The following is a 22,371-nucleotide window of genomic DNA, read 5'->3' as shown; positions in this document are numbered from 1 at the left end:
GGCGTCCGCCACCGTGCCCGGCTAATTTTTTGTATTTTTAGTAGAGACGGGGTTTCACCGTGGTCTCAATCTCCTGACCTCGTGATCAGCCCGCCACGGCCTCCCAAAGTGCTGGGATTACAGGCGTGAGCCACCGCGCCCGGCCAAATTACTCACTTTTAAAACTTTAAATATAATTTCTAATTAAGTATGATTTCGTAGACATTACTATAAGAAAAATGTTGTGGGAAAGGTTAACAAACAAGATCTAAATAACAGTTTTTAGAAAGGACATTTTACAATGTGGCATATACGGGTAAGCACTGGTTCTATTTATCATTAAAGAATAGTGAAAAGAAAATTTAACATATCTCAAAACTTTTTTGACTTGTGTAGTTTTTTCAGACACTTTAGACCTTTAAAATTTGCATATTTTCTGAACTATTACTGTATTATGATAAATAGAGATTATCATATATTTTCAGATAATGTTTTCTTAACAATTCAACTTTTATTTGTAACTCTTCCATTTATTTTAATTACTAGCACAGTGTGCAACATTTATTAATCAGCAGAGCCTTTTTAAGTTAAAATACTAAATTAGCTAACCCCATTAACACAGAATACTCCAAACAAGCAGTAATAGGAGAGGTAGTTACTGTGCAAATCGTATTATACATGCGGGTGCTCTAGGGCACAGTTAAGCATGATTACCCTCTTTTGATCCAGTATTCCTCTGCCTCTCCCAGCTAATTTCCAGTGGAAATTTACAAAGTGCTGCCTTCATTTTTCCAGCTTAATTTTTCTAATGAAGTTCTGGTACTTTATAACACTGGGGATATAGATAATAAGCCTGTGTATAATTAAGAAGTTCTAGAATTTGTCTACAAAAGAGCCCTGTATTACTTTGGCTGTATAGTGAGAGCTGTGCTCTCTTTTTGTCCACTGTTTCTCTGAAAGAAAAAAAAAAGTTTAAGTAAATGACCACAGAATACTAGAATTCTATTCTTACAGACACCTGCGTCTAAAGAAGCTTAAGATTTTAAAAATCTATACAATTTGATAATTTGGAATACTTTCAGTGATATGCTTGAGAATATGTACTTTTAGTATATATCATCAGACAAGTCATAAAAAGACAATTTTAATATTTGGACTTTATGTGGTAGAGACATTCATAAGACCAGCACAGTGTTTTAGGCCCTGAGTGAAAGATCAGATAGCTTGCAGTTGTCACTCTGTTAGCTATGGAGATGTTTTAGAAATGGGAGTCAATGGGGACAGAGGCCAGAGTCACTGGGGCCACAGTCCAGGTCAGAGATGAAGAGGACTTGCCATAGAACTGAGACGTTGGTAATGGAGGGTAGAGAAAGGTTGAGAAGCTGCTTTATAGGTAGGATCCTGTAACCAGGGGTGTCCAGTTTTTTGGCTTCCCTGGGCCACACTGGAAGAAGAAGAAGAATTGTCTTGGGCCACACATAAAATACACTAATGATAGCTGATAAACTTAAAAAAAAATCACAACAAATAATTTTTAAATGTTTGAAGAAAGTTTACAAATTTGTGTTAGGCTGCATGTGGCCTGCGGCGCATGGGTTAGACAAGTTTGCTATAAACCCTAAATCAGATTTAGGGGTGAGCCTGATATGGTCTGGATGGTGTGGTCAGAGGCACAGATGCATTTAGGATCACTGTCTCAGAGCTTTCTTACTCGCAAAGAACAAAGATCCATTCAAGGAAACTCAAGAAACTAAGGGGATGTTTAAAAGATATATTGAGGAATTTTATAGAGATATAAGGACCCAAAGAAAAACTGGACTAAGATGAGTAGGGGGCTGTAGAGACATGGCGTTCTCCTTCTAGTGGCATCTCTTCCTTCCTCTGCACCTTCGTCTGCCTCTTTCTACTGACTAGCTTAACTGATGACTTGTAAATCATAAACTTTCTTTCCCATAAATCTTTAGCTTTCACTTAGTTACCATCCAGGCCTAATTCAATATAACCTTCCAGCTCTAGAACCCACAGCTACTTCTGTTTTTCAGTTCAAATTTCTGAGAGAGAATCTGTTTTGCTCAATTTATGTTAACAAATTTGCTCACATACCCCATAGGCTTGGAACAGAATAGACAATAAATAAGGGTTAAGTTAAAGGTCTATTAACGTACTAATAGACCACGACTGTGGTCTCGGGGAGGGGTGTCCCATTATATCAAATACAGTTTTTTTTTGTGAGAGTAGAGCCACAAGCAAGAATCTCCTCAGATTGAGGAGAGCAGAGGCAGGAATGTCCTCTCATGCCCTGACTTGATGGCTTCTGACTTAGGTGACTGGCTAGAGGATGATGTTCTGACTTATCTAAGAAAAAATATATAAGAAGCATTGCAAATTTGATAGCATGGAGGATTTGGATATGAGTTTAATTTGGAGGCAGCTCTATTTGAGGTTCCTCTAGTGTATCAAGGGAAATATCCATAGTGAACATTTGAAAACACTGTTCTTCAGTTAAAGAAAGATATTGTGTATTGAGATAAAGATTTAGAAATCATCAGTTTAGAGGTGATAGTTAAAACCTTGGTGGTGGAATAATCCCTCAGGAGAAACTATATAGAGAGAAGATTACAGATTTCTAGGAATTGCTTTAATGTTAGGGCAGTGGTTTGTTTGTTTGTTTGTTTGTTTGTTTGAGACGGAGTCTTGCTCTGTTGCCCAGGCTGGAGTGCAGTGGCGCGATCTCGGCTCACTGCAAGCTCCGCCTTCCGGGTTCACGCCATTCTCCCGCCTCAGCCTCCTGAGTAGCTGGGACTAAAGGCACCCACCACCACACCCAGCTAATTTTTTGTACTTTTAGTAGAGATGGGGTTTCACCATGTTAGCCAGGATGGTCTCGATCTCCTGACCTCGTGATCTGCCTGCCTCGGCCTCCCAAAGTGCTGGGATTACAGGCGTGCGCCACCGTGCCCGGCAGGACAGTTTTAGTCAGGATTGCTTAACTGCATCACCTTGAGGTTTAAAATTATATGCATATGAATTCCCAAGTCTCAATCACCGATAGTTTGGTTCAGTAGGCATATATATTTGCAAAATATGCCCAGGTGATTCAAATGCACAGTTCTGGTTAAGAGTCATTACTTTCAGATATTGGCAGAATACGACGAGTCAGTCAAGAAACAGAGACAGCAAGAAAGAGAACCAGGAGCGATTGTGCAAATAAAAGAGGACTGGCTACAAGAAGTGAATGAACAGCTTGATGCAAGTTCAAATTCAGTGAAAACTGAAAAGGAGGCCGGGCGCGGTGGCTCACGCCTGTAATCCCAGCACTTTGGAAGGCCGCGGTTGGCAGATCACGAGGTCAGGAGATCGAGACCATCCTGGCTATCACGGTGAAACCCCATCTCTACTAAAAAACGCAAAAAATTAGTTGGGTGTGGTGGCGGGCGCCTGTAGTCCCAGCTACTCTGGAGGGTAAGGCAGGAGAATGGCATGAACCCGGGAGGCGGAGCTTGCAGTGAGCCAAGATCGCGCCACTGCACTCCAGCCTGGGTAACAGAGCGAGACTCCGTCACAAAAAAAAAAAAAAAAGAAAGAAAGAAAGAAAGAAAGAAAAAGAAAGAAAACTAAAAAGGATATCTAGGATTTGGCTATTGGGGAGCCATTCATTAGTAGATTTTACTTTCCCCTGTGACTATCGCCTAGTTGTTACTTCTCCTGTATTTTCTTTGGGAATTAACATCACATTAAGCCCTCTATATACTGTAGAATCTATAGTCTTCTGTTTAAAAATCGTTTTGTTACATCTTTGGTACATTCACAATTTATTAAGAATAACTAATGGTGATTTGGTGATCTCATACAAAAGCTTGCACAGTAATTTAAGATTTAATTTATCTTGTCAGGGACCTTAAAATCATTGACGGAGCTACTCACTTTAAAATTCTAAACCAGAGATTGCAAACTAGTAGCTTGTTAGCTGCATATGGCCTCCCGGGTGTGTTGTATTTGGATCCCACAATATTCTAAAAATTAGATAAATTGAAAAGTAATTAAAAATGGCAATTAAATTATTTAAAACTCCAGATTTTACCGCTTATAGCAAAAATCAGGAGATCTAGAAGGAGCAGACTCACAGTCTGACATGGCAACAATTGATTAAAACTTGGACTCTTTGGTTTACATCTGACTCGTTTATGTTACCTGCCTGGCCCTTTAACAGAAAAATAAGAGAGCCTTGTTCTGGACGATAAGCTTCTCAACAACAGAGCCCCTGACTTATGCACTACACTTAGCACAATCGTTCACAAACAGTAAGTGCTAAGAGGTTTTTTAAGATTGAATTTTGACTCTTGAGCTTGAACTAGATTTTGCTTGTTTTAGCCTAACATATCAGATCACAAAAATCATTCTCATTAAAAACAAGTCAAGCCAAAAAATGAAGTCAATTATGATTTTTCTTTGATGTTTATTAATACTACGCTAACAGTCTCAGTAATAGGCTTGTATTTTCTTTTGTTGTTCTTACTATGAACATGATTTTCCAAATTATGTCTCTTAAAAAACTAGTCTTAAGACTAATGTTAATGAGTTTCTTTCAAATAAATTTGGGGAAAAATTACATTGAAAACACTTAAATGGATTTTTGGCACTTACAGGGCTTCTCAGTCTTAAATATACTTTTATTTGATGTGACTATCAAAGAGGGGAAATATAATACAGTATATAGCATTTTGCAAGTGTATTCACTCAACAAATATTGCATGCTGACTATATGCCAGGCACTACATTAGGCATTGAGAACATAGCAGTGAGCAAGACAGGCAAAAGTCTCTTTTTTTTTTTTTTTTCGAGACAGAGTCTTGCTCTGTCGCCCAGGCTGGAGTGCAGTGGTGTGATCTCGGCTCGCTGCAAACTCCGCCTCTGGCGTTCAATTGATTCTTCTTCCTCAGTCTCCCAAGTAGCTGGGACTGCATGTGCCCACCACTACACCTGGCTAATTTTTGTATTTTTAGTAGAGACAGGGTTTCACCATGTTGGCCAGGCTGGTCTCGCACTCCTGACCTTAGGTGATCCACCCACCTCGGCCTCCCAAAGTGCTGGGATTACAGACATGAGCCACCGCCCCCAGTAACAAAAGTCTATTGACTTCATGGAGCAAATGGCCTAGTTGGCCATGAGTCCCCTCATCTCCTCCCCAGACCATAGTTTGGAATACGGTGCTCTGGATATAGTTGTTTGTATTTCTTGACACCTTCTATTTATTTATTTATTTATTTATTTTGAGACAGGGTCTCAGTCTGTCACCCAGGCTGGAGTGCAGGGGCATGATCGTGACTCACGGCAGCTTTGACCTCCAGGCTCAGGTGATCCTCCCACCTCAGCCTCTCTAGTAGCTGAGACTACACCTTCTCACCACCACGCCCAGCTGATTTTTGTATTTTTGTAGAGATGGGGTTTCACCACGTTGCTGAAGCTGGTCTCAAACTCCTGGGCTCAAGTGATCCACACACCTTGGCCTCCCAAAGTGCTAAGACTACAGGCGTGAGAAGTTTATGTTCTTTAAGTGATTTATATAAGTCCATAAAATATCTAAGTTCATCATTTTTAGCCATTTTTGAAACTTTGTTAGTTTAAAACATTAGATGTAAATGGCCTAAAAGAAGAGCCTATGTGAATGCTATTTAGTTGTGGCCTTTAACTTTAGTATCTTTTAGCAGAGATTTTTAAAAATATTTTTCACAATCAGAAGAAAATAAAGTGAACTCTGCAAAATATATATCAGAAATTTGTTGCATAGAGGTAATGAAATTACTGAGCCAAGGTGATTTGAGATTGTTAATAATAATAATAATAATAATAAATCCAGGGAAATGTATTCCTCTGAAGCTAAGAAAAATGTAAGGAAAAGGGAAAAATATCTTTCCAGTTAAATTTAGAAGCTTGCAATATAAGCTTACTGTTTAGTTGAACAGATAGTTTTGCCACTTGCATTGTTTATAGTTAAACATTACATTTCTGTCTCCACCCTGGGGGGAAGATATTGCTGCCTAAATAGTTCATGAGTTTTAAATTTGTACTATGAATTCTACTCTAAGTATAAAATACTGTGTGTATTAAGCGCTTATAGCTGTGGTTTGTCCTCAACCATAAAGGAAGTCTGTCTAATTTCTATTCCAGATTGTTGCTCATTTTATTAATATCTCTTCAACAAAAACTCCACTAATCTATGTTTTGAAATCTTTCTGTTCATACTAATGAGCTATATATTAGGTTTACCTGGACATTTAGGTGGTTAATACATACAGTAAAGATGCTTTTTATTTTTCATGTTGAAGGTAATGAAAAATAGACTGTTATTTATTTGCTGACCTTTTACTAAAACTTAAACTATTCTGTGTCATAAAGGACAAATATTCAACAATTTATGGCCCTTTTTAATGGGCCATAACATGGTTTGTTTTTTTAGAAAGAGCAAAATTATTCATTATTAACTATACTTACTACAATTGTAAAACATGTCTCATCCTATTTCAAATATTGTTGCCAAATAATTTGTATATTTCCAATTACACGTTCTTTCGAAATGCTTTGCCTTAAAAAAGCTTGTGATTGGTTTATGAGAACCGGGTCATCTGATAATGAGATCAGGCACGAACTGGTTATAACTCAGCCCCTCAGCCCTCAAAACATTAAATTTACTATTTTCTTTCTTTCTTCTTTTTTTTTTTTTTTTGAGATGGAGTCTCACTCTGTTGCCCAGGCTGCAGTGCAGTAGTGTGATCTCGGCTCACTGCAGCCTCCACCTCCCGGGTTCAGATGATTCTCCTGCCTTAGCCTCTTGAGTAGCTGGGATTACAGCCCCATACCATCACACCTGGCTATTTTTTATATTTTTAGTAGAGATGAGGTTTTGCCATGTTGTCCAGGCTGGTCTTGAACATCTGACCTCAAGTGATCCACCCACCTCAGCCTCCCAAAGTGCTGGGATTACAGGCATTAGCCACAGCACCCGGCCTAAATTTACTGCTTTCTATATTATAATAATGGTTAAAATATTAGAGTTAAGATTAATTTTTGAGCAGGTGTACTTTTATAACATAAACATTTGCTGTTTGTTGATTCATTTATTAAATTAAATCAATGTCATTTACCCATATTTCCTCTTTACATTCTTGCATCAATTCTTTCCCAACTTTTAAACGTAGGTGTCTTTGCTTGTCAAATCAAGTTTTGTAGAACAGAGTACAGATTCCCTTCCCTTAATAAGTCTAGAGTGGAATTTTTCTATTCTTATTTTCTTCATCCCAATTTAAATAACTGTTCTGTTTTGAACATTACTAAGCTCTTACTCCTTGAGACTTCTTTAGAAAGTATTTTAGATAGACTTTTTAAGCAGATATTCTGGGATGACCCCTAGCAGCCCATCCTATATCCCTATTTAGGAGTTCCTGTCCTTCCAGTGTTGTTAATGATTGGCATGAGGAGGCTGCTCATAGACTAACATCTTTATTAATGAAGCTTGTGATCTTTTGAGAATGTGCTAAAATTTTGCTATAAGAACAAAAAACAATTGACATAATTCCTACTTTATGTAATTTAAAAGATAAAACTATTGATTTTCTAAGAGATTCTTTGTCATTTATTACCCCAGTAGTGCATGCTAAAGAAATAATAGCATCTTACAGTCACTCTTATTAGAAGTAAACTACTACTTGAACGTATGAAGTTCAATTACTCAAATATTGCAACAATAAAATTCATAAGACCTTATTTGCTATTCTGTTATCTCATTATATTTTCTTGTCTGTAAAGGATAGGAGGTTTTCAAACTTGAAAAGTAAATAATTTTATACCTACTTTGAGAATAAGAAAAAGTATGTGTTCCACTTTTCTCACCTGAAAAAGTGTATGTGTCAATAGTCACTTATTGTTTAAGAGTCTTGTATTTATTTTATAATTCATAAATACGAAATCTCTTCCAATAGAAGGTGGACAATGTCAGACTTCTGTGGGCATCAAATGATCATAAGGCATGTAATTTAGCAACAGAGTTTAGAGAGAGGAATGTGATAATGGGTGTCCACCTTGATCCTCAGTCTTAATTAGCCTTTGTAATGCTGTGGCCAAGTCAGCCCTCCAAAGAGAGAGCCAGTGTAGCACCTCAGTGATGGTTACAGGGTGTGACAGGAGTATCTGCAACTGGGCTAATATTCTCAGTTGCATGGAGATGCAACATCCATCATAGAGAAGTTAAGTAAGACAATACGAAACTGCTGAAACTTGACCTGTACTGATAGGAGACAATATAAGCACCCTGGCAACAGCATTCTATTTTCTGTCTTTTTTTTTTTTTTTTTTTTTTGAGACGGAGTCTCACTCTGTCGCCCAGGCTGGAGAGCAGTGGCTCGATCTGTAAGCATAAGCACAACTGAATATATATTAAAAACTGGTAAAAGAATATCGTTTTAAAGTAATTGATAATTATGTAAAATTTTACTATAAACCAAAGTGATTTTTTAATGTTAGTAGCTATTTATACTTTATAGAGCAAATCTGATTTGAGAATTAAATAATTTTTTCCTAATTTGAAGATAAATGTTATTTAAAGATTATAAAATATCTAAATATTTTTGAGTATACATACATGCACATATATATGTACAATTAAGAATATGCATATATGTTACTTTCATGAAACATGATGGCTAAATGAAAGTAGAGTTAATTCACGAGCAGGGAAATACCCAGTCTTCCAGCCTTGTCGTCTCAGCCATTCATTCCCTTGAGAAGGCAAATTTTGTTCAGACACAAAAGAAAAATGTACTATTAAAATGCAATTCAGAAGTGATAAAAACTGTAAGTGCAGCAGCCGGCTCGCAGCACCTCCTTTGTATACTCAGGGACATTGGGGCCACATTAATTTGTTTGTGTGTGATGTCCATCCCACATGCAAATTAGCACTGGAAGGACCATAATCTATCTTATATGAGAGCTCTTTTCCCAAGAGCATACGTAATACATGCTTCTGTAACTTTGTATAATTCAAAGCTCTGTATTCTGTTTATTTTTTATTTTAAATAGTGTTAGAAAATATTTTCTTAGGAAAAATATTAAGAATTAATTTATTAATAAATATTAAAAAGAAATTGCAGAGAGGTATTAAAATTGATGAAAGAATTCTACTTTTTCTAAGTTTATTAAATGGCAAAAATAATAATTTTCAATTGAATTTAGACTTTTAAGAACACCCTTCTTTATCTTAACTAAATGAGATCATCTGTGTGAAAATTTTGGCATATAGTAATGGCTCAATAAATATATGTTGAACCTCAACTTTTTTTTTAAGTCTAAATTTCAGAATATTTTTCTCAGGAGAATATTTTATTTTGCTATTTATAGTTTTTATTTCCCAGAGCTTCCACTTTTCTCTAAATGTTTCTTTTATTTAAAAAAGCATCCAACTTTTATTTCATTAATACCGTATCTCCTTTGATTATATGTGTTAAAAATTTCTGAATTTACTCCTGTTTGCTGCATTATGATGTCTGTTTCCTCTAGCTATTCCTTATGTTTGGATTTCTGTCCTTCTTCCACGTTGATTATTTTCCCACTGGTAATCCATTCTTAAGTTTATATTAAAAGGGAAAATATAAAAATTAGATTAGAAACTCTATGGGTGTAAAAGAGTGGCTTTTTGATATATTTTATTATACTCTGATACAGCTTTTTAATCAAAACATCCCCAAATTGTTGATATTTGAACTCGTTTCTCTGAGAACTGTCACGTCTTTTCAGAAGATGCAATCAGTCTTCTGAAGGATATAAGTCCAAGCTGCCAGTGCACTTAAGAGACGAGCAGGGAAAGAGTTCAATGGCCAGTCTTTGGATTAAAATCTACATATTCCATTTGGTGCCTCCCCTTAGCATTCCTCTGTACCTGCTTTCCTTGAGACTAGAGCTTTTTGGTGTAAATTTTTCTGAGAATAGGCTCTTATGGATACATGGACTGGGACATGGACCTGGGGATTTCATTACTCCTTACATATACTTTCAGCTGTTTTCAGCTTCATTCCTTCTCTCACTTTCTGCAATAACTGTAGATTTAGTTCCTGAGCTTTTCCATGGTTCTGCAGGACAAATTGCCCTGTTTCTCTTTGACATCTCATTCTTCTGGCACTTAGATTTCAGTTTTCTTAACTCTTTTGTGTCATTTATGAATTTTCTATCTTCCTTCCACCTGCTAAAATTAATTGGTATTTTCAATTGCTCTTTCTTATTTTCTGTCCTATTTCTTCTTACAGGTTGATAACTTTTTAAAAAGATTTATTTACTCTTATTTCAGTGTGTTTTGGTGAGGGATCTGGGTTATATTGAAAGCATATCACAATCTTAGATGTTTTGTGAGAGTTTGTGTGGGTTTTAAAAGTTTGGTCTTTTCTGTTGATCATAAAAATATCTAAAGTAATAATGATGATGGTAATGATAATGGTTGCTGCAACAGGTTCCTTCGATTTTTACATCTGCTTTTAGCACCAACATTATTTATTGGACACATTTTTTTCAGCCTCCATGTTAAATACCTTACATAAATTAAGTTGTTCATTCATTGTAATAACCCTATATGGAAGTCAAGGCTCATTCAGGTAACTTGCATAGGGTAATACAGCTAGCAAAGCAAAGCTAAGATGTGATTACAGGTCTGGCTGGCTTGAAGACCCCATTATTCATAACTGCTACCGCTACCAGTAATGCCACCATTATTCAAGTGACTTAAAATTGAAGAAAGCCTACTTCAATGAGAATTGACTGTACTGGCTGTCCTTTTGATTTAGGGATACTATTTTAAAATTAAGAACATTTTCATTTATATGATGAATTTTGAGTTTTTGGCATAATTAATTCATAAATGTATTATTTAACATTATCTCTATATATAAAATACTTGAGACTCACAAAAATTCTGTGAAGAACATTTTAGTATCTCTATTTGCAGAATAGAAAATAAAGATTAATAGAAGTAATTAACACAGATAATCGGTGGCAGAGGTTGAAATGGAATCTAGGTATTCTGATTCTAAATCTTGTATCATTTTCACTGTACTATAGTACTTCTACAAAGCCTTATTTTAAAAATCAAATGTCTCTAGAAATCAAGTTAAGAATAGCTCTTAAATATTTCTTTCAGGTTTTTGCCATTTTCTTCATACCATAAGAATGAAAAGTACATCCCATCAATGCATTTATCAAGCAAGTATGGTCCTGTTTCTTGCAAAGAACAATTCCGAAGTGAAAATCCTAAGAAATGGATCTGTGACAAGGTGAGTTAACAAAACATTTTAAAAAGTTATTCTTTTTTAAAAGCTAGAAATATACATTAATTAGAGCAAATATAAATATTCTTATTACAATTAAGACCTTTATGGAAACAACATTTTTTATAGCTGTTTTAGGTAAAGATGGTGCTGCTGACCTATTTAAGATTTTTTTTTCAGTATTGTATTCTTAAGTTTTATGACTTGGCTATAACTTAGCTGCCCTAGGATCAAAGGCATGGATCATTGGCATTGGCATATGAGCAGGTGGTCAGGGCTTGAGGATGAGGTCACAGAATGGAGTTAAGCTAACTCTCAGGCATGGAGATCAGGGCTTGTTTGCTCTCTCTCAATCTATGTATGTATGTTTATAGATAGCTAAATAAAGAGGAGGGGAGAGAAGACAAGCATTATATAAAACATGATGTATAAATGTATAACATACATTTAACCTGCATATATGTATATGTGCAACTCCTGAGTGTCATATGCACTTTCATAACAGGTACAGCACGTATATGTGGCACTTATGTGATATATTAGTCTATACTCAGACTGCCACAACAAAGTACTATAGACTATGTGGCTTCAAGCACAGACATTTATTTTCTTACAATTCTGGAGGCTGGAAGTCTGAGATTACTGCCAACATAGTTTCTGGTGAGGCCTTTCTTCCTGGCTTGTAGACAGCTACCATCTCCCTGTTTGCTCATATGACCTCTTCTCTCTGGGCAGAGAGAGAGCAGGCTGTCTTGTATCTCTCCTTGTAAGGGCACTAATCCCAAAGGACCAGGACTCTACCTTCATGACCTTATTTAACCTCAATCACCTCCTTACAGGTTCCGTCTCTAATACAGTCACATTACAGGTTAGATATTCAACATATGAATTCTAGGGAAACACAATTCAGTTCATAGCCTTCCATTCCCGGCCCCCAAACTCATGCACTCTTGAATGCAAATACATTCTTTCCATCTCAAAAGCCACAAGAATCTTAGTACATTTAGTACCCACTCTAAAGTCTAAAGTCATATCTAAATCATAGGAACATGACATGGATGCCCACTCTTTTTTTTTCTGTTTTTGAGATGAAGTCTCGCTCTGTTGGTCAGGCTGGAGTGCAATGGTGCAATCTTGGCTCACTGCAACCTCCGCCCCTCAGATTCAAGTGATTCTCCTGCCTCAACCTCCCAAGCAGCTGGGACTACAGGCGCATGCCACCACGCCTGGCTAATTTTTTGTATTTTCAGTAGAGACAGGGTTTCACCTTGTTAGGCACGATGGTCTCCTTCTCCTGACCTCGTGATCTGCCCGCCTCAGCCTCCCAAAGTTCTGGGATTATAGGCATGAGCCACCGCACCCAGCCTCAAGGATGCCCAGTCTTACAACTGCTATTCAGTGTAGTACTGGAAGTCCTAGCCAGAGCAGTTAGGCAAGAGAAAGAAAGAAAAGGCATCCACACTGGAAAGGAAGACATAAAATTGTTTGCAAATGACATGATCTTAAATATTTTTTTTTTCTTTCTTTTTTTTTTTTTTAATTATACTTTAAGTTTTAGGGTACATGTGCACATTGTGCAGGTTAGTTACATATGTATACATGTGCCATGCTGGTGCGCTGCACCCACTATGATCTTAAATATTAAAAACCCTAAAGACTCCACCAAAAGACTGTTAGAACTAATAAACAAATGCAATAAGGTTTCAGCATACAAAATTAACATACAAATATTAGTAGCATTTCCATATACTAACAACGAACTGTTCCAAAAAGAAATCAAGATAATAATCCCACATAGGAATGAATTTAACTAAGGAAGTAAAAGATCTGTACATTGAAAACTATAAAATACTGATGATATAAATTAAAGAAGACACAAATAAATGGAAAGGTATTCTGTGTTCATGGACTGGAAAAATTTAATATTGTTAAAATGTCCATATAAACAAAGTGATCAACTGAGTCAATATAATCCCTATCAAAATCCCAATGTCATTTTTCACAGAAATAGAAAAAATAATCCTTGGCCAGGCAGGGTGGCTCATACCTGTAATCCCAGCACTTTTGGAGGCCAAGGTGGGCAGATCACTTGAGATCAGGAGTTCGAGACCAGCATGGCCAACTTGGTGAAACCCTGCCTTTACTAAAAATACAAAAGGTAGCCGGGTGTGGTGGTGCCTGCCTGTAGTTCCAGCTACTTGGGAGGCTGAGGCAGGAGGATCACTCGAACCTTGGAGGCAGAGGTTGCAGTGAGCTGAGATCGTGCCACTGCACTCCAGCCTGGGTAAAACAGTAAGACTCTGTCTCAAAAGAGGAAAAAAAAAAAAGAAGAAGAAAAGAAAAAACAATCCTAAAATTCCTGAACCACAAAAGACCCTGAACAGCCAAAGCAATCTTGAGCAAAAAGACTAAAGATGGAAGCATCACACTATCTGATTTCAAATTATATTACAAAGTCATAGTAATCAATACAACATGGTCCTAGCATAAAAAATAGACACATCAAACAATGGAATAGGATACAGAACCCAGAAATAAATGCACACATTTGTGCTCAATTGATCTTTGACAAAGGTCCCAAATACACACAATGGGGACAGGATGGTCTCTTCAACAAATGGTGATGAGAAAACTGTATATCCACTGCAGAAGAATGAAAGTGGATCCTTATCTCACACCATATGCAAATATCAACTAAAACTAGATTAAGACCTGAAACTGTAAGACTACTAGAAGGAAATATAGGAAAAAAGCTTCTTGACATTGGTCTAAGCAATTATTTTTTGGATATGACCCCAAAAGTATAGGCAACATAAGCAAAAATAGACAAATAGAATTGCATCAAACCAAAAAGCTTTGCACAGCAAAGGAAATGATCAACAGCGTAAAGAGACAAACTATGGAATAGGAAAAAAAATTTGCCAACCATACATTTGATAGAGTTAATATCTGAAATATATAAGGAACTCATACAACTCAATAGCAAGAAAACAAATAACCTCTTTTAAAAATGGGCAAAAGACTGGAATAGACATTTCTCAAAAGAAGACATGCAAATGGCCAACAAGTATATGAGAAGATGCTCAACATCACTAATCATCAGGGAAATGCAAACAGAAACCACAATGAGCTATAACGTCACACATGTTAGAATGGCTATTACCAAAAAGACAAAAGATAACGTATTGGCAAGGATGTGGAGAAAATGGAGCACTTGTACACTATTGGTGGGAATACAAATTAGTACAGTCATTATGGAAAATGGAGGTTCTTCAAAAAATTAAAAATAGAACTACTATAAAATCCAGCAATCCTATTTCTGGGTATAGATTCAAAGGAAGTGAAATCCATATATTGAAGAGATATCTGCAGCCCCATGTTTACTGCAGCATTTTCAAAATCGCCAAGATATGGAATCAAACAAATTATTCACTGAAGGGCAAATGGATAAAGAAAATGTGCTAGATGTACACATTGGAATACTATTCAGCTTTTAAAAAGAAGGACATTCTGTCATTTGTGATAACATGGACGACCCTGGAGGATCTTACACTAACTGAAATGTTAGGCACAGAAATACAAATACTGCATGGTCTCATTTATATGTGAAATCTGAAAAAAATCAAACTCAGAAGTACAGAGTAGAATGGTGGTTACTAGGGACTTGAGGCAGGAGGTAGGGGTGAGAAATGAGAAGGGGATGTTTGTCAAAAGGTACAAAGTTTCAGTTAGGATGAATAGTTCTGGAGATCTATTATACAGCATGGTGACTAAAATTAATAATGTATTGTATATTTGAAAATGACTCAGCATAGATCTTAAATGTTCTTGTCACAAAATAGAAATAACTGTGCTAAATCGTATGGATATGTTAATTAGCATGATTGTGGTAATCATTTCATAATGTATATGTATATCAGAAGATCATGTTGTACACTGTAAATATATACAATTTTTACAAATGGCCAACAAGTATATGAGAAGATGCTCTGCATTATTAATCATCAGGGAAATGCAAATAGAAACCACAATGGCATATAACCTCACACATGTTAGAATGGCTATTAACAAAAAGACAAAAGATAATATGTATTGGCAAGGATATGCTGTGTTCATGGACTGAAATAATTTAATATTGTTAAAATGTCCATACAACCAAAGTAATCTGTTGAGTTACTGCAGGTGTATTTAATTTGTCAATTATACCTCAGTAAAGCTGTGGGAAAACAAACAAGAACTACCAAGAAATACCATATGATCAGATATGGGTGAAACTTGCCTCATCCTGAGGCAAACTTCCTGTGTAGCTGTGAACCTGTGAAACCAGACAAGTTACGTGCTTCCAAAATGCAATGGTAGGACAAGCAAAGGGGTGATATTTCTATGCCAAAAGGGAAAAATTGGAAGAAAGGAATGGATGATATGTCTCAGTGAAGTCTAAAACCTAACAAGGCAAATTCTATTTCATGTTAAGACTTGAAAATAATCCTTTTTGGTTCAATATTTTGCTCTCCAGTTCCTTTGGGATGGCAGGGTCACCCTGATGGCTCTGTGGGTGAGGTAGAGTCTCTCTGCAAGGGTTCTGCCCACATGGCTCCCTGTAAGGGTGGGCCCTGCCCTAGAGGAACTGAACAGGGTCATCCTGCCCCACAGAATCTGGAGAGGCGGCCCCACTCTTTGAAACCTAGAAGGAAACGGTCCTGCTCCCTGGGCCTCTTGCAGGAGTAGCAGCCCCAGTGATCTCTGAATCCCCTTAGGGGTCATTCTTCCCTTTCCTTGAATAGTGGTCCAGTCCTTGTGGAATCCAAGAAGTCCCACAATCGGCCTTAATTCTTTTCTGCTTTCTCTGCACTATTTACTACAAACTCTTGGCGTCTTAGCTGGTATAATCTCATCTCTGTTCCTGGCTTCTGTCAATAGAGCTGATGAAGTCCCTGAGTCCCATCATCTCTTTATCTATTAGTCAAGAACTTTTTCTAGGCACTGGAAATATAAGGTATTGTTTCTACCATGTTATGCATTTCCTTAGCAATATGTTCCAACTCTAGCTCAAAACCCAGCACTCACAGACTGTTGTATGACATCATTTAATCTTAATCACCTTCTTAAAAGCTCTGTCTCCAATATAGTCACATTGAGAGTCAGGCTTCAACACATGAGTGGTGGTGGGGATGGCTACAAAATTCAGCCTATACCATGTAACATACAAGTTATATATGCAGCACACATACAGCATGGTGATTATAGTTAATAATAATGTATACTTGTATACAAACATACATATACATACTTATCTTTGTGCTGCACTTATAGATAGGGAAAAAAATTGAGTGACCCATATATACCATGGAATACTATACAGCCATAAAAAAATGAAGTCATGTCCTTTGCAGCAACATGGATGCAGCTGGAGGCCATTATTCTAAGTGAATTAATGCAGACATAGAAAATAAAATACTGCATGTTCTGACTTATAAGTGGGAGCTAAACGATGAGTACACATGGACATAAAGATGGAAACAATAGATACTGGGGTCTCCAAAAGAGGGGAGGGAGGGAGGGAGGAAGTGGGGCAAGGGTTGAAAAACTACCTATTGAATGCTATGTTCACTATTTGGGTGATGGGATCAATAAAAGTCCAAACCCCAGTATTACATAATATATTCATATAACAAACCTGTATGTGTACACCCTGAAATGAAAAAAAAAATTCACATATAAAAGGAAACCCATATTACTGTCTAAGGACATTCCTAAGAGAGTTTGCTTTTCTGAAAACATTTAGTGTAAACATCATTACACTACATATTCTGCAAAATTTAAATGTTATGGTTCATCATATTATGTTTTATATCTATAGCTTTTTAATTTAATTTTTGGCTTAGAGTAAAACTTTCAATATATCTGAATGAACAGGATAATGTATATGTATATTTGTTGCCCATATTACAATTCAATAAGGGCTTCGGAATTAAGAACATTAGTCAAAAAACATGATATATAAAGGAAGAAAGAAAAAAATATTTTTTTATCTGATTTCAAAATATTTTTTACCTCTTAAATAAAAATGTCTGAATTGGGAAAACATGTCTTAGACTATAAGAGATGAAAAGGGAAGGTTCTTACTATGCGTTTAACTTGTTGTTTCTTGTAGGGAGAAAATACAATTTCTTTTCTTTCCCTCATAGATTCTTAGTTGAGATACTTTCCTGAAAAGTCAGATTAACAAGAGAAAAACCCAGTCAAAGTGTATTAACACATGCCATACCTATCTCATGGAAGAGGCCTCAGTTCAAAAGTATTTCTCTCTCAAGGCAGTGGCACAGGAGCCTTGCATAAACAGCACTTTAATAAAGAGCCGTACGTTCTATATAGTGACAAAACAAAGAATAGAGTATCTCCAGCCTTCCAAAAAGCAGGAAAACGTGGGAAGATACATTCATGGAAAGAACAAAGTCTCCTCCAGGATCTTCTGACTCTGTTTCTGAGATAAGCAAGTGTTGTACAAGTGCCTGCCTTCAGGTGGTAAAGGCAAAGAGAAGGGCAGAATGTGCCCCTGCATTTTAACCTTCTTTAGCTCAGTGATCCCCAGTATTTCAGAGAGGAATATTTTGGTTTCCTTCACTAACAATTAAAAAATACACACACACACACACACACACACCTCAGAATTTATACAAAATGAAGTAGTGACTTTCTGGAAAGGAATTGGGGCCACTGGAAAGGGTATGGGTTCCACATACTACCAGACCTAATGATTCTATTAATAGTCTATCAGTGAGGATTCATTCATTTGCATACCGCCTCCTTCCTGAAGGGATTTAAGGCATCTTTCTAAAAGTAAAATGCAGCCGGGCACAGTGGCCCACGCCTGTAATCCCAGCACTTTGGGAGGCCGAGGTGGGCAGATCCCAAGGTCAAGAGATCGAGACCATCCTGGCCAACATGGTGAAACCCTGTCTCTACTAAAAATACAAAAATTAGCAGCTGGGTGTGGTGGTGCACACCTGTAGCCCCAGCTACTTGGGAGGCTGAGGCAGGAGAATCGCTTGAACCCAGGAAGCAGAGGTTGCAGTGAGCTGAGATCGCGCCACTGCACTCCAGTCTGGTGACAGAGCGAGACTCTGTCTCAAAAAAAAAAAAAAGTAAAATGCAATAAGGGTCATATTATTGAAGTAAGGATAAGGGGAAATGGTCTAAGATGAGAAGAGTTTATATGCCTGCAACATAAAGGGAAAGCATCATGGTGGTGGTGATTTAAGAATTTCAGCTTCCTGGCATCCAACATAAAAAGGAAGACACAAGTTACAGATGGATCTTCCTTACTCAAAAGGAAGAAACGTTAGACCAAAAAGAAAAATAAGATGTTTCTTTACTAAACTCTAAGAAACATTATTTTTTAAGGACATTATAAATATGGGATTGCCAAGGGGTAAGACATGCTGGAAAGTAAATTGGATACTTCAGAAAGCAATTTTTTTTTTTGTTTGCAGCTAAGACATCTTAATTAAAAACGGCCTTCAAAAACACTAGTAATTCCAAGGCATAAAGAATGTATACAGTGAGTCATTTAGCCTAGTTCACCCTTAGAACTGATGGACAAACCTAAATGTTGATGATAATATCTGTCTTGGTCTGTTTTGTGTTGCTATAACAGAATACCTGAGACTAAGTAATTTATAAAGACAAGAGGCTTATTTAGCTCACGGTTATGGAGTCTGAGAAGTACAATAAGGCTGGCACTGGCATCTTCCTGGCTTCTGGTGAGGGCTTTTGTGCTGTGTCATAACATGGCGGAGAAGGTCAAAGGGGAAGCAGGCACATGAGGAGGCAAAACCCAAGAGGCGCATTGGATTTATAATAACCAACCCTTGAGGGAATGAACCCATCCTCATAAGAATCTAATCTAATCAGAGAACTCACTCACAACTACTAGAATGGCACCAAGCAATTTACGAGGTATCTGTTGCCATGACCCAAACTCCTCCCACTAGGTCCCACCTCCCAAAACCGCCACACTGGGGATCAAATTTCAACATGAGTTTTGGTGAGAACAAACTCAAGCCATAGCAATGTCATTTCATAGAATTCAGCAATGAGCCTGTTCTAAGCACATGCTTTTAACTGATATGCAGCCATTCAGAATGTAAGCTAAATATGCTTTTTAACTATATATCTAATTTCATATTTTAAACATGTGTAATGTGATCTGTATCTCATTTTCTATTTGACATAAACATTTGTTGCTTCTATACCATCTCACTGTTCTATTTAATTCAAGGAGGTGTTCATTTATTTAAAATATAAATGACTTGTGACATTAAGCTGCTTCAGAGTAAGACATCTTCTTGTGCAAAATGTGTTTCCTAAAATAATGTAAAATAATGTAGTACTTCCTTTTGGTTTTATGCAACAGATTCACTTCATATATTCTGAGGTATTTTTCGAGAATATGCATTTATTTAACCATAAAGTAAGCAACTTTATGGAAATATAGAAACTTTTGGATACACAGTAAAAAGAAAAGTAGTATATTTTTATTTTGGAGGAGTAATTATATGCCTCCATATACTTTTAGAAGGCATACATACTTAAGAAAAATAATCACACATAATTATTCTTGTTGGTCTCATGTATTAGTCTGTTTTCACACTGCTATAAAGAAACTACCTGGCCAAGGCAGGCGGATCACGGAGTCAGGAGTTCGAGACCAGCCTGGCCAACATAGTGAAACCCCATCTCTACTAAAAATATAAAAATTAAATGGATGAGGTGGCACACACCTGTAATCTCAGCTACTTGGGGGGCTGAGGCAGAAGAATCACTTGAACCCAAGAGGCAGAGGTTGCAGTGAGCCAAGACCATGCCACTGCACTTCAGCCTGGGTGACAGAGTGAGACTCTGTCTCAAAAAAAAAGAAAGAAAGAAAGAAAGAAACTACCTGAGAATCCGAGACTTGGTTATTTTTAAAAGAAAGAGGTTTAATTGACTCAAAGTTCTGCATGGCTGGGGAAGCCTCAGGAAACTTACAATCATGGCAGATGGTAGAAGGGGAAGGGGAAGCAGGCATGTCTTACATGGCAGCAGGTGAGAGAGAAGAGTGCAAGGGGGAACTGCCAAACACTTTTTTAAAACAATCAGATCTCATGAGAACTCACTCACTGTCACGAGAACAGCATAGGGGAAACCACCCCTACAATCCAATCACCTCCTATCAGATCCCTCCCTTGACACATGGGGATTAAAATTTTAGATGAGATTTGGGTGGGTACACAGAGCCAAACCATATCACCCTAAAAAATTAAAAGAAAAATTGTAGGTATTCTTTATGTATTTATTTATTTTTTGAGACAGAGTCTTGCTCTGTTGCTGAGGCGGGAGTGCAGTGGTGCAATCTCAGCTCACTGCAACCTCTGCCTCCCAAGCTCAAGTGATTCTCATACCTCAGCCTCCCAAATAGCTGGGATTACAGGCATGCACCACCACACTCAGCTAATTTTTGTATTTTTTGTAGAGATGGGGTTTAACCATGCTGGCCAGGCTGGTCTCGAACTCCTGGCTCGAACTCAAGCCAAGGCTTCCCAAAGTGCTGGGATTACAGGCGTGAGCCACCACACCCAGAGATTGTAGGTATTCTTTAAATCATAATAAATCATCAGTCCCTCCTACTCCATACAAAACCATGTAGAAAATTATTCAGAACAACTTTATATTTCTCCCTCCTTCCTTACCTTCCTTTCTTTTTTTCTTCCTCCTTTCCTCCCTCCCTTCCTTATTTCTCCCCATCTTCTTATCTCTTAAAATAAACAACAACATTAAATAAACAAACTTACAAAAATTAGCTGGGCATGGTGGTGCACACCTGTAATCCCAGCTGCTCAGGAGGCTGAGGCAGGAGAATCACTTGAACTTGGGCGGCGGAGGTTGGAGTGAACAGAAATTGTGCCATTGCACTCCAGCCTGGGCAACAGAGTGAGACTCCACCTCGAAAAAAAAAAAAAAAAACTATGTCTCTGTGTGGTGGCTAGCATAATCTGTACAATACATAGTCATTTTATTGGCTAAACATAAAATCTTAGAATTATTAGAAATACTTTACAATTTGATTTGATATTAAGCAACTTGGATGGGACTTGCATTCAATAGGTTGCTAAAATACTTTTTTCTATACTTTTATAAAACTTTGTTTCTTGATATTGGAAATTTTAGGCTTCAATTTATTAATTATTGGTGGATTAGAGAAAATCTTAGGGAGACTAGAGATGTCACGTTCAAAATGTTGAAGAAAGAAAGGGCTGACATGATCTTATGGTTCTTCTATGGCAAGATGGAGTTGAATGCAGTAGATTGACTTTAGCCAAGAAGGCTCAAGCAAGTATATTTGGCTTCTGTCCTTTACTCTTCCCATTATATTTTAAGATTGTCTATGTAGAAATCTTTCATTCACTTATATTATTTTTAAACATAGAAGTCATACTTTTCAAATGATTTATTAACCAATTTTGTTAAAAGGTGTCATTTGGCAGAAAATCAAAGGTAAGTAAATACTCTTCCTCTCATCACATTCATATTAAATCAATTTAATGTATCAAATATTATTTAAATTTTTGTTTTATTTTTAATGCTATTGAACTGAAGAGCACTATACAAAGAAATCAAAGTCAGCAAATTTAGAGCAAATAATACTATTTTTCTCAAAAGTATGAAAATCAATAATGAAAAGTAGCATATATATAATTTTTGAAAGTGTGAAAATCAATAATAGGATAATGTGCATACCATATAATTTACTCATTTTTTAAATCTATTTGCAAACTGCGCAAGTTAAGTTGTTAGATTCTAAGTCTGTGTCTTAAATGGTCGAACCTTTTAAGATCAGGTAAATTCTTTGTATTCATAAATTCTTTATTGTACTGATCTCCATATTTAAACTAGATGTGAAATTAAATAAGGAGAATCTACCCGTCAGTCATTATTAATTTAATCTATTTGGGTAGATCTAAAAGAGTTGGACAATAAAAAATTCAGTGTACTAAAAACATCCTTTTGGTTGTCAAAACATTCACATATGTTCATATTTACTGAAGCA

General features: G+C 36.8%; 1 protein-coding gene across 5 annotated transcripts in view; it reads left to right on the top strand.

Moving 5' to 3' along the window:
* SPATA17 (spermatogenesis associated 17) overlaps window positions 1–22,371 on the top strand; it is a 231,481-nt gene that overhangs the window by 150,335 nt on the left and 58,775 nt on the right. For all 5 annotated transcript variants that reach the window (XM_003814136.7, XM_063597133.1, XM_055108053.2 and 2 more), the window contains one exon: window positions 11,156–11,288. In XM_003814136.7, the coding sequence (XP_003814184.1) occupies window positions 11,156–11,288 (133 nt within the window). The remainder of the gene's footprint in view (window positions 1–11,155; window positions 11,289–22,371) is intronic.

Source organism: Pan paniscus, chromosome 1 (genome assembly GCF_029289425.2).
Source record: "Pan paniscus chromosome 1, NHGRI_mPanPan1-v2.0_pri, whole genome shotgun sequence".
NCBI classification, from domain to species: domain Eukaryota; kingdom Metazoa; phylum Chordata; class Mammalia; order Primates; family Hominidae; genus Pan; species Pan paniscus.
The sequence above is the reverse complement of the archived record's forward strand: the minus strand, read 5'-3'. Positions and strand labels throughout refer to the sequence as shown.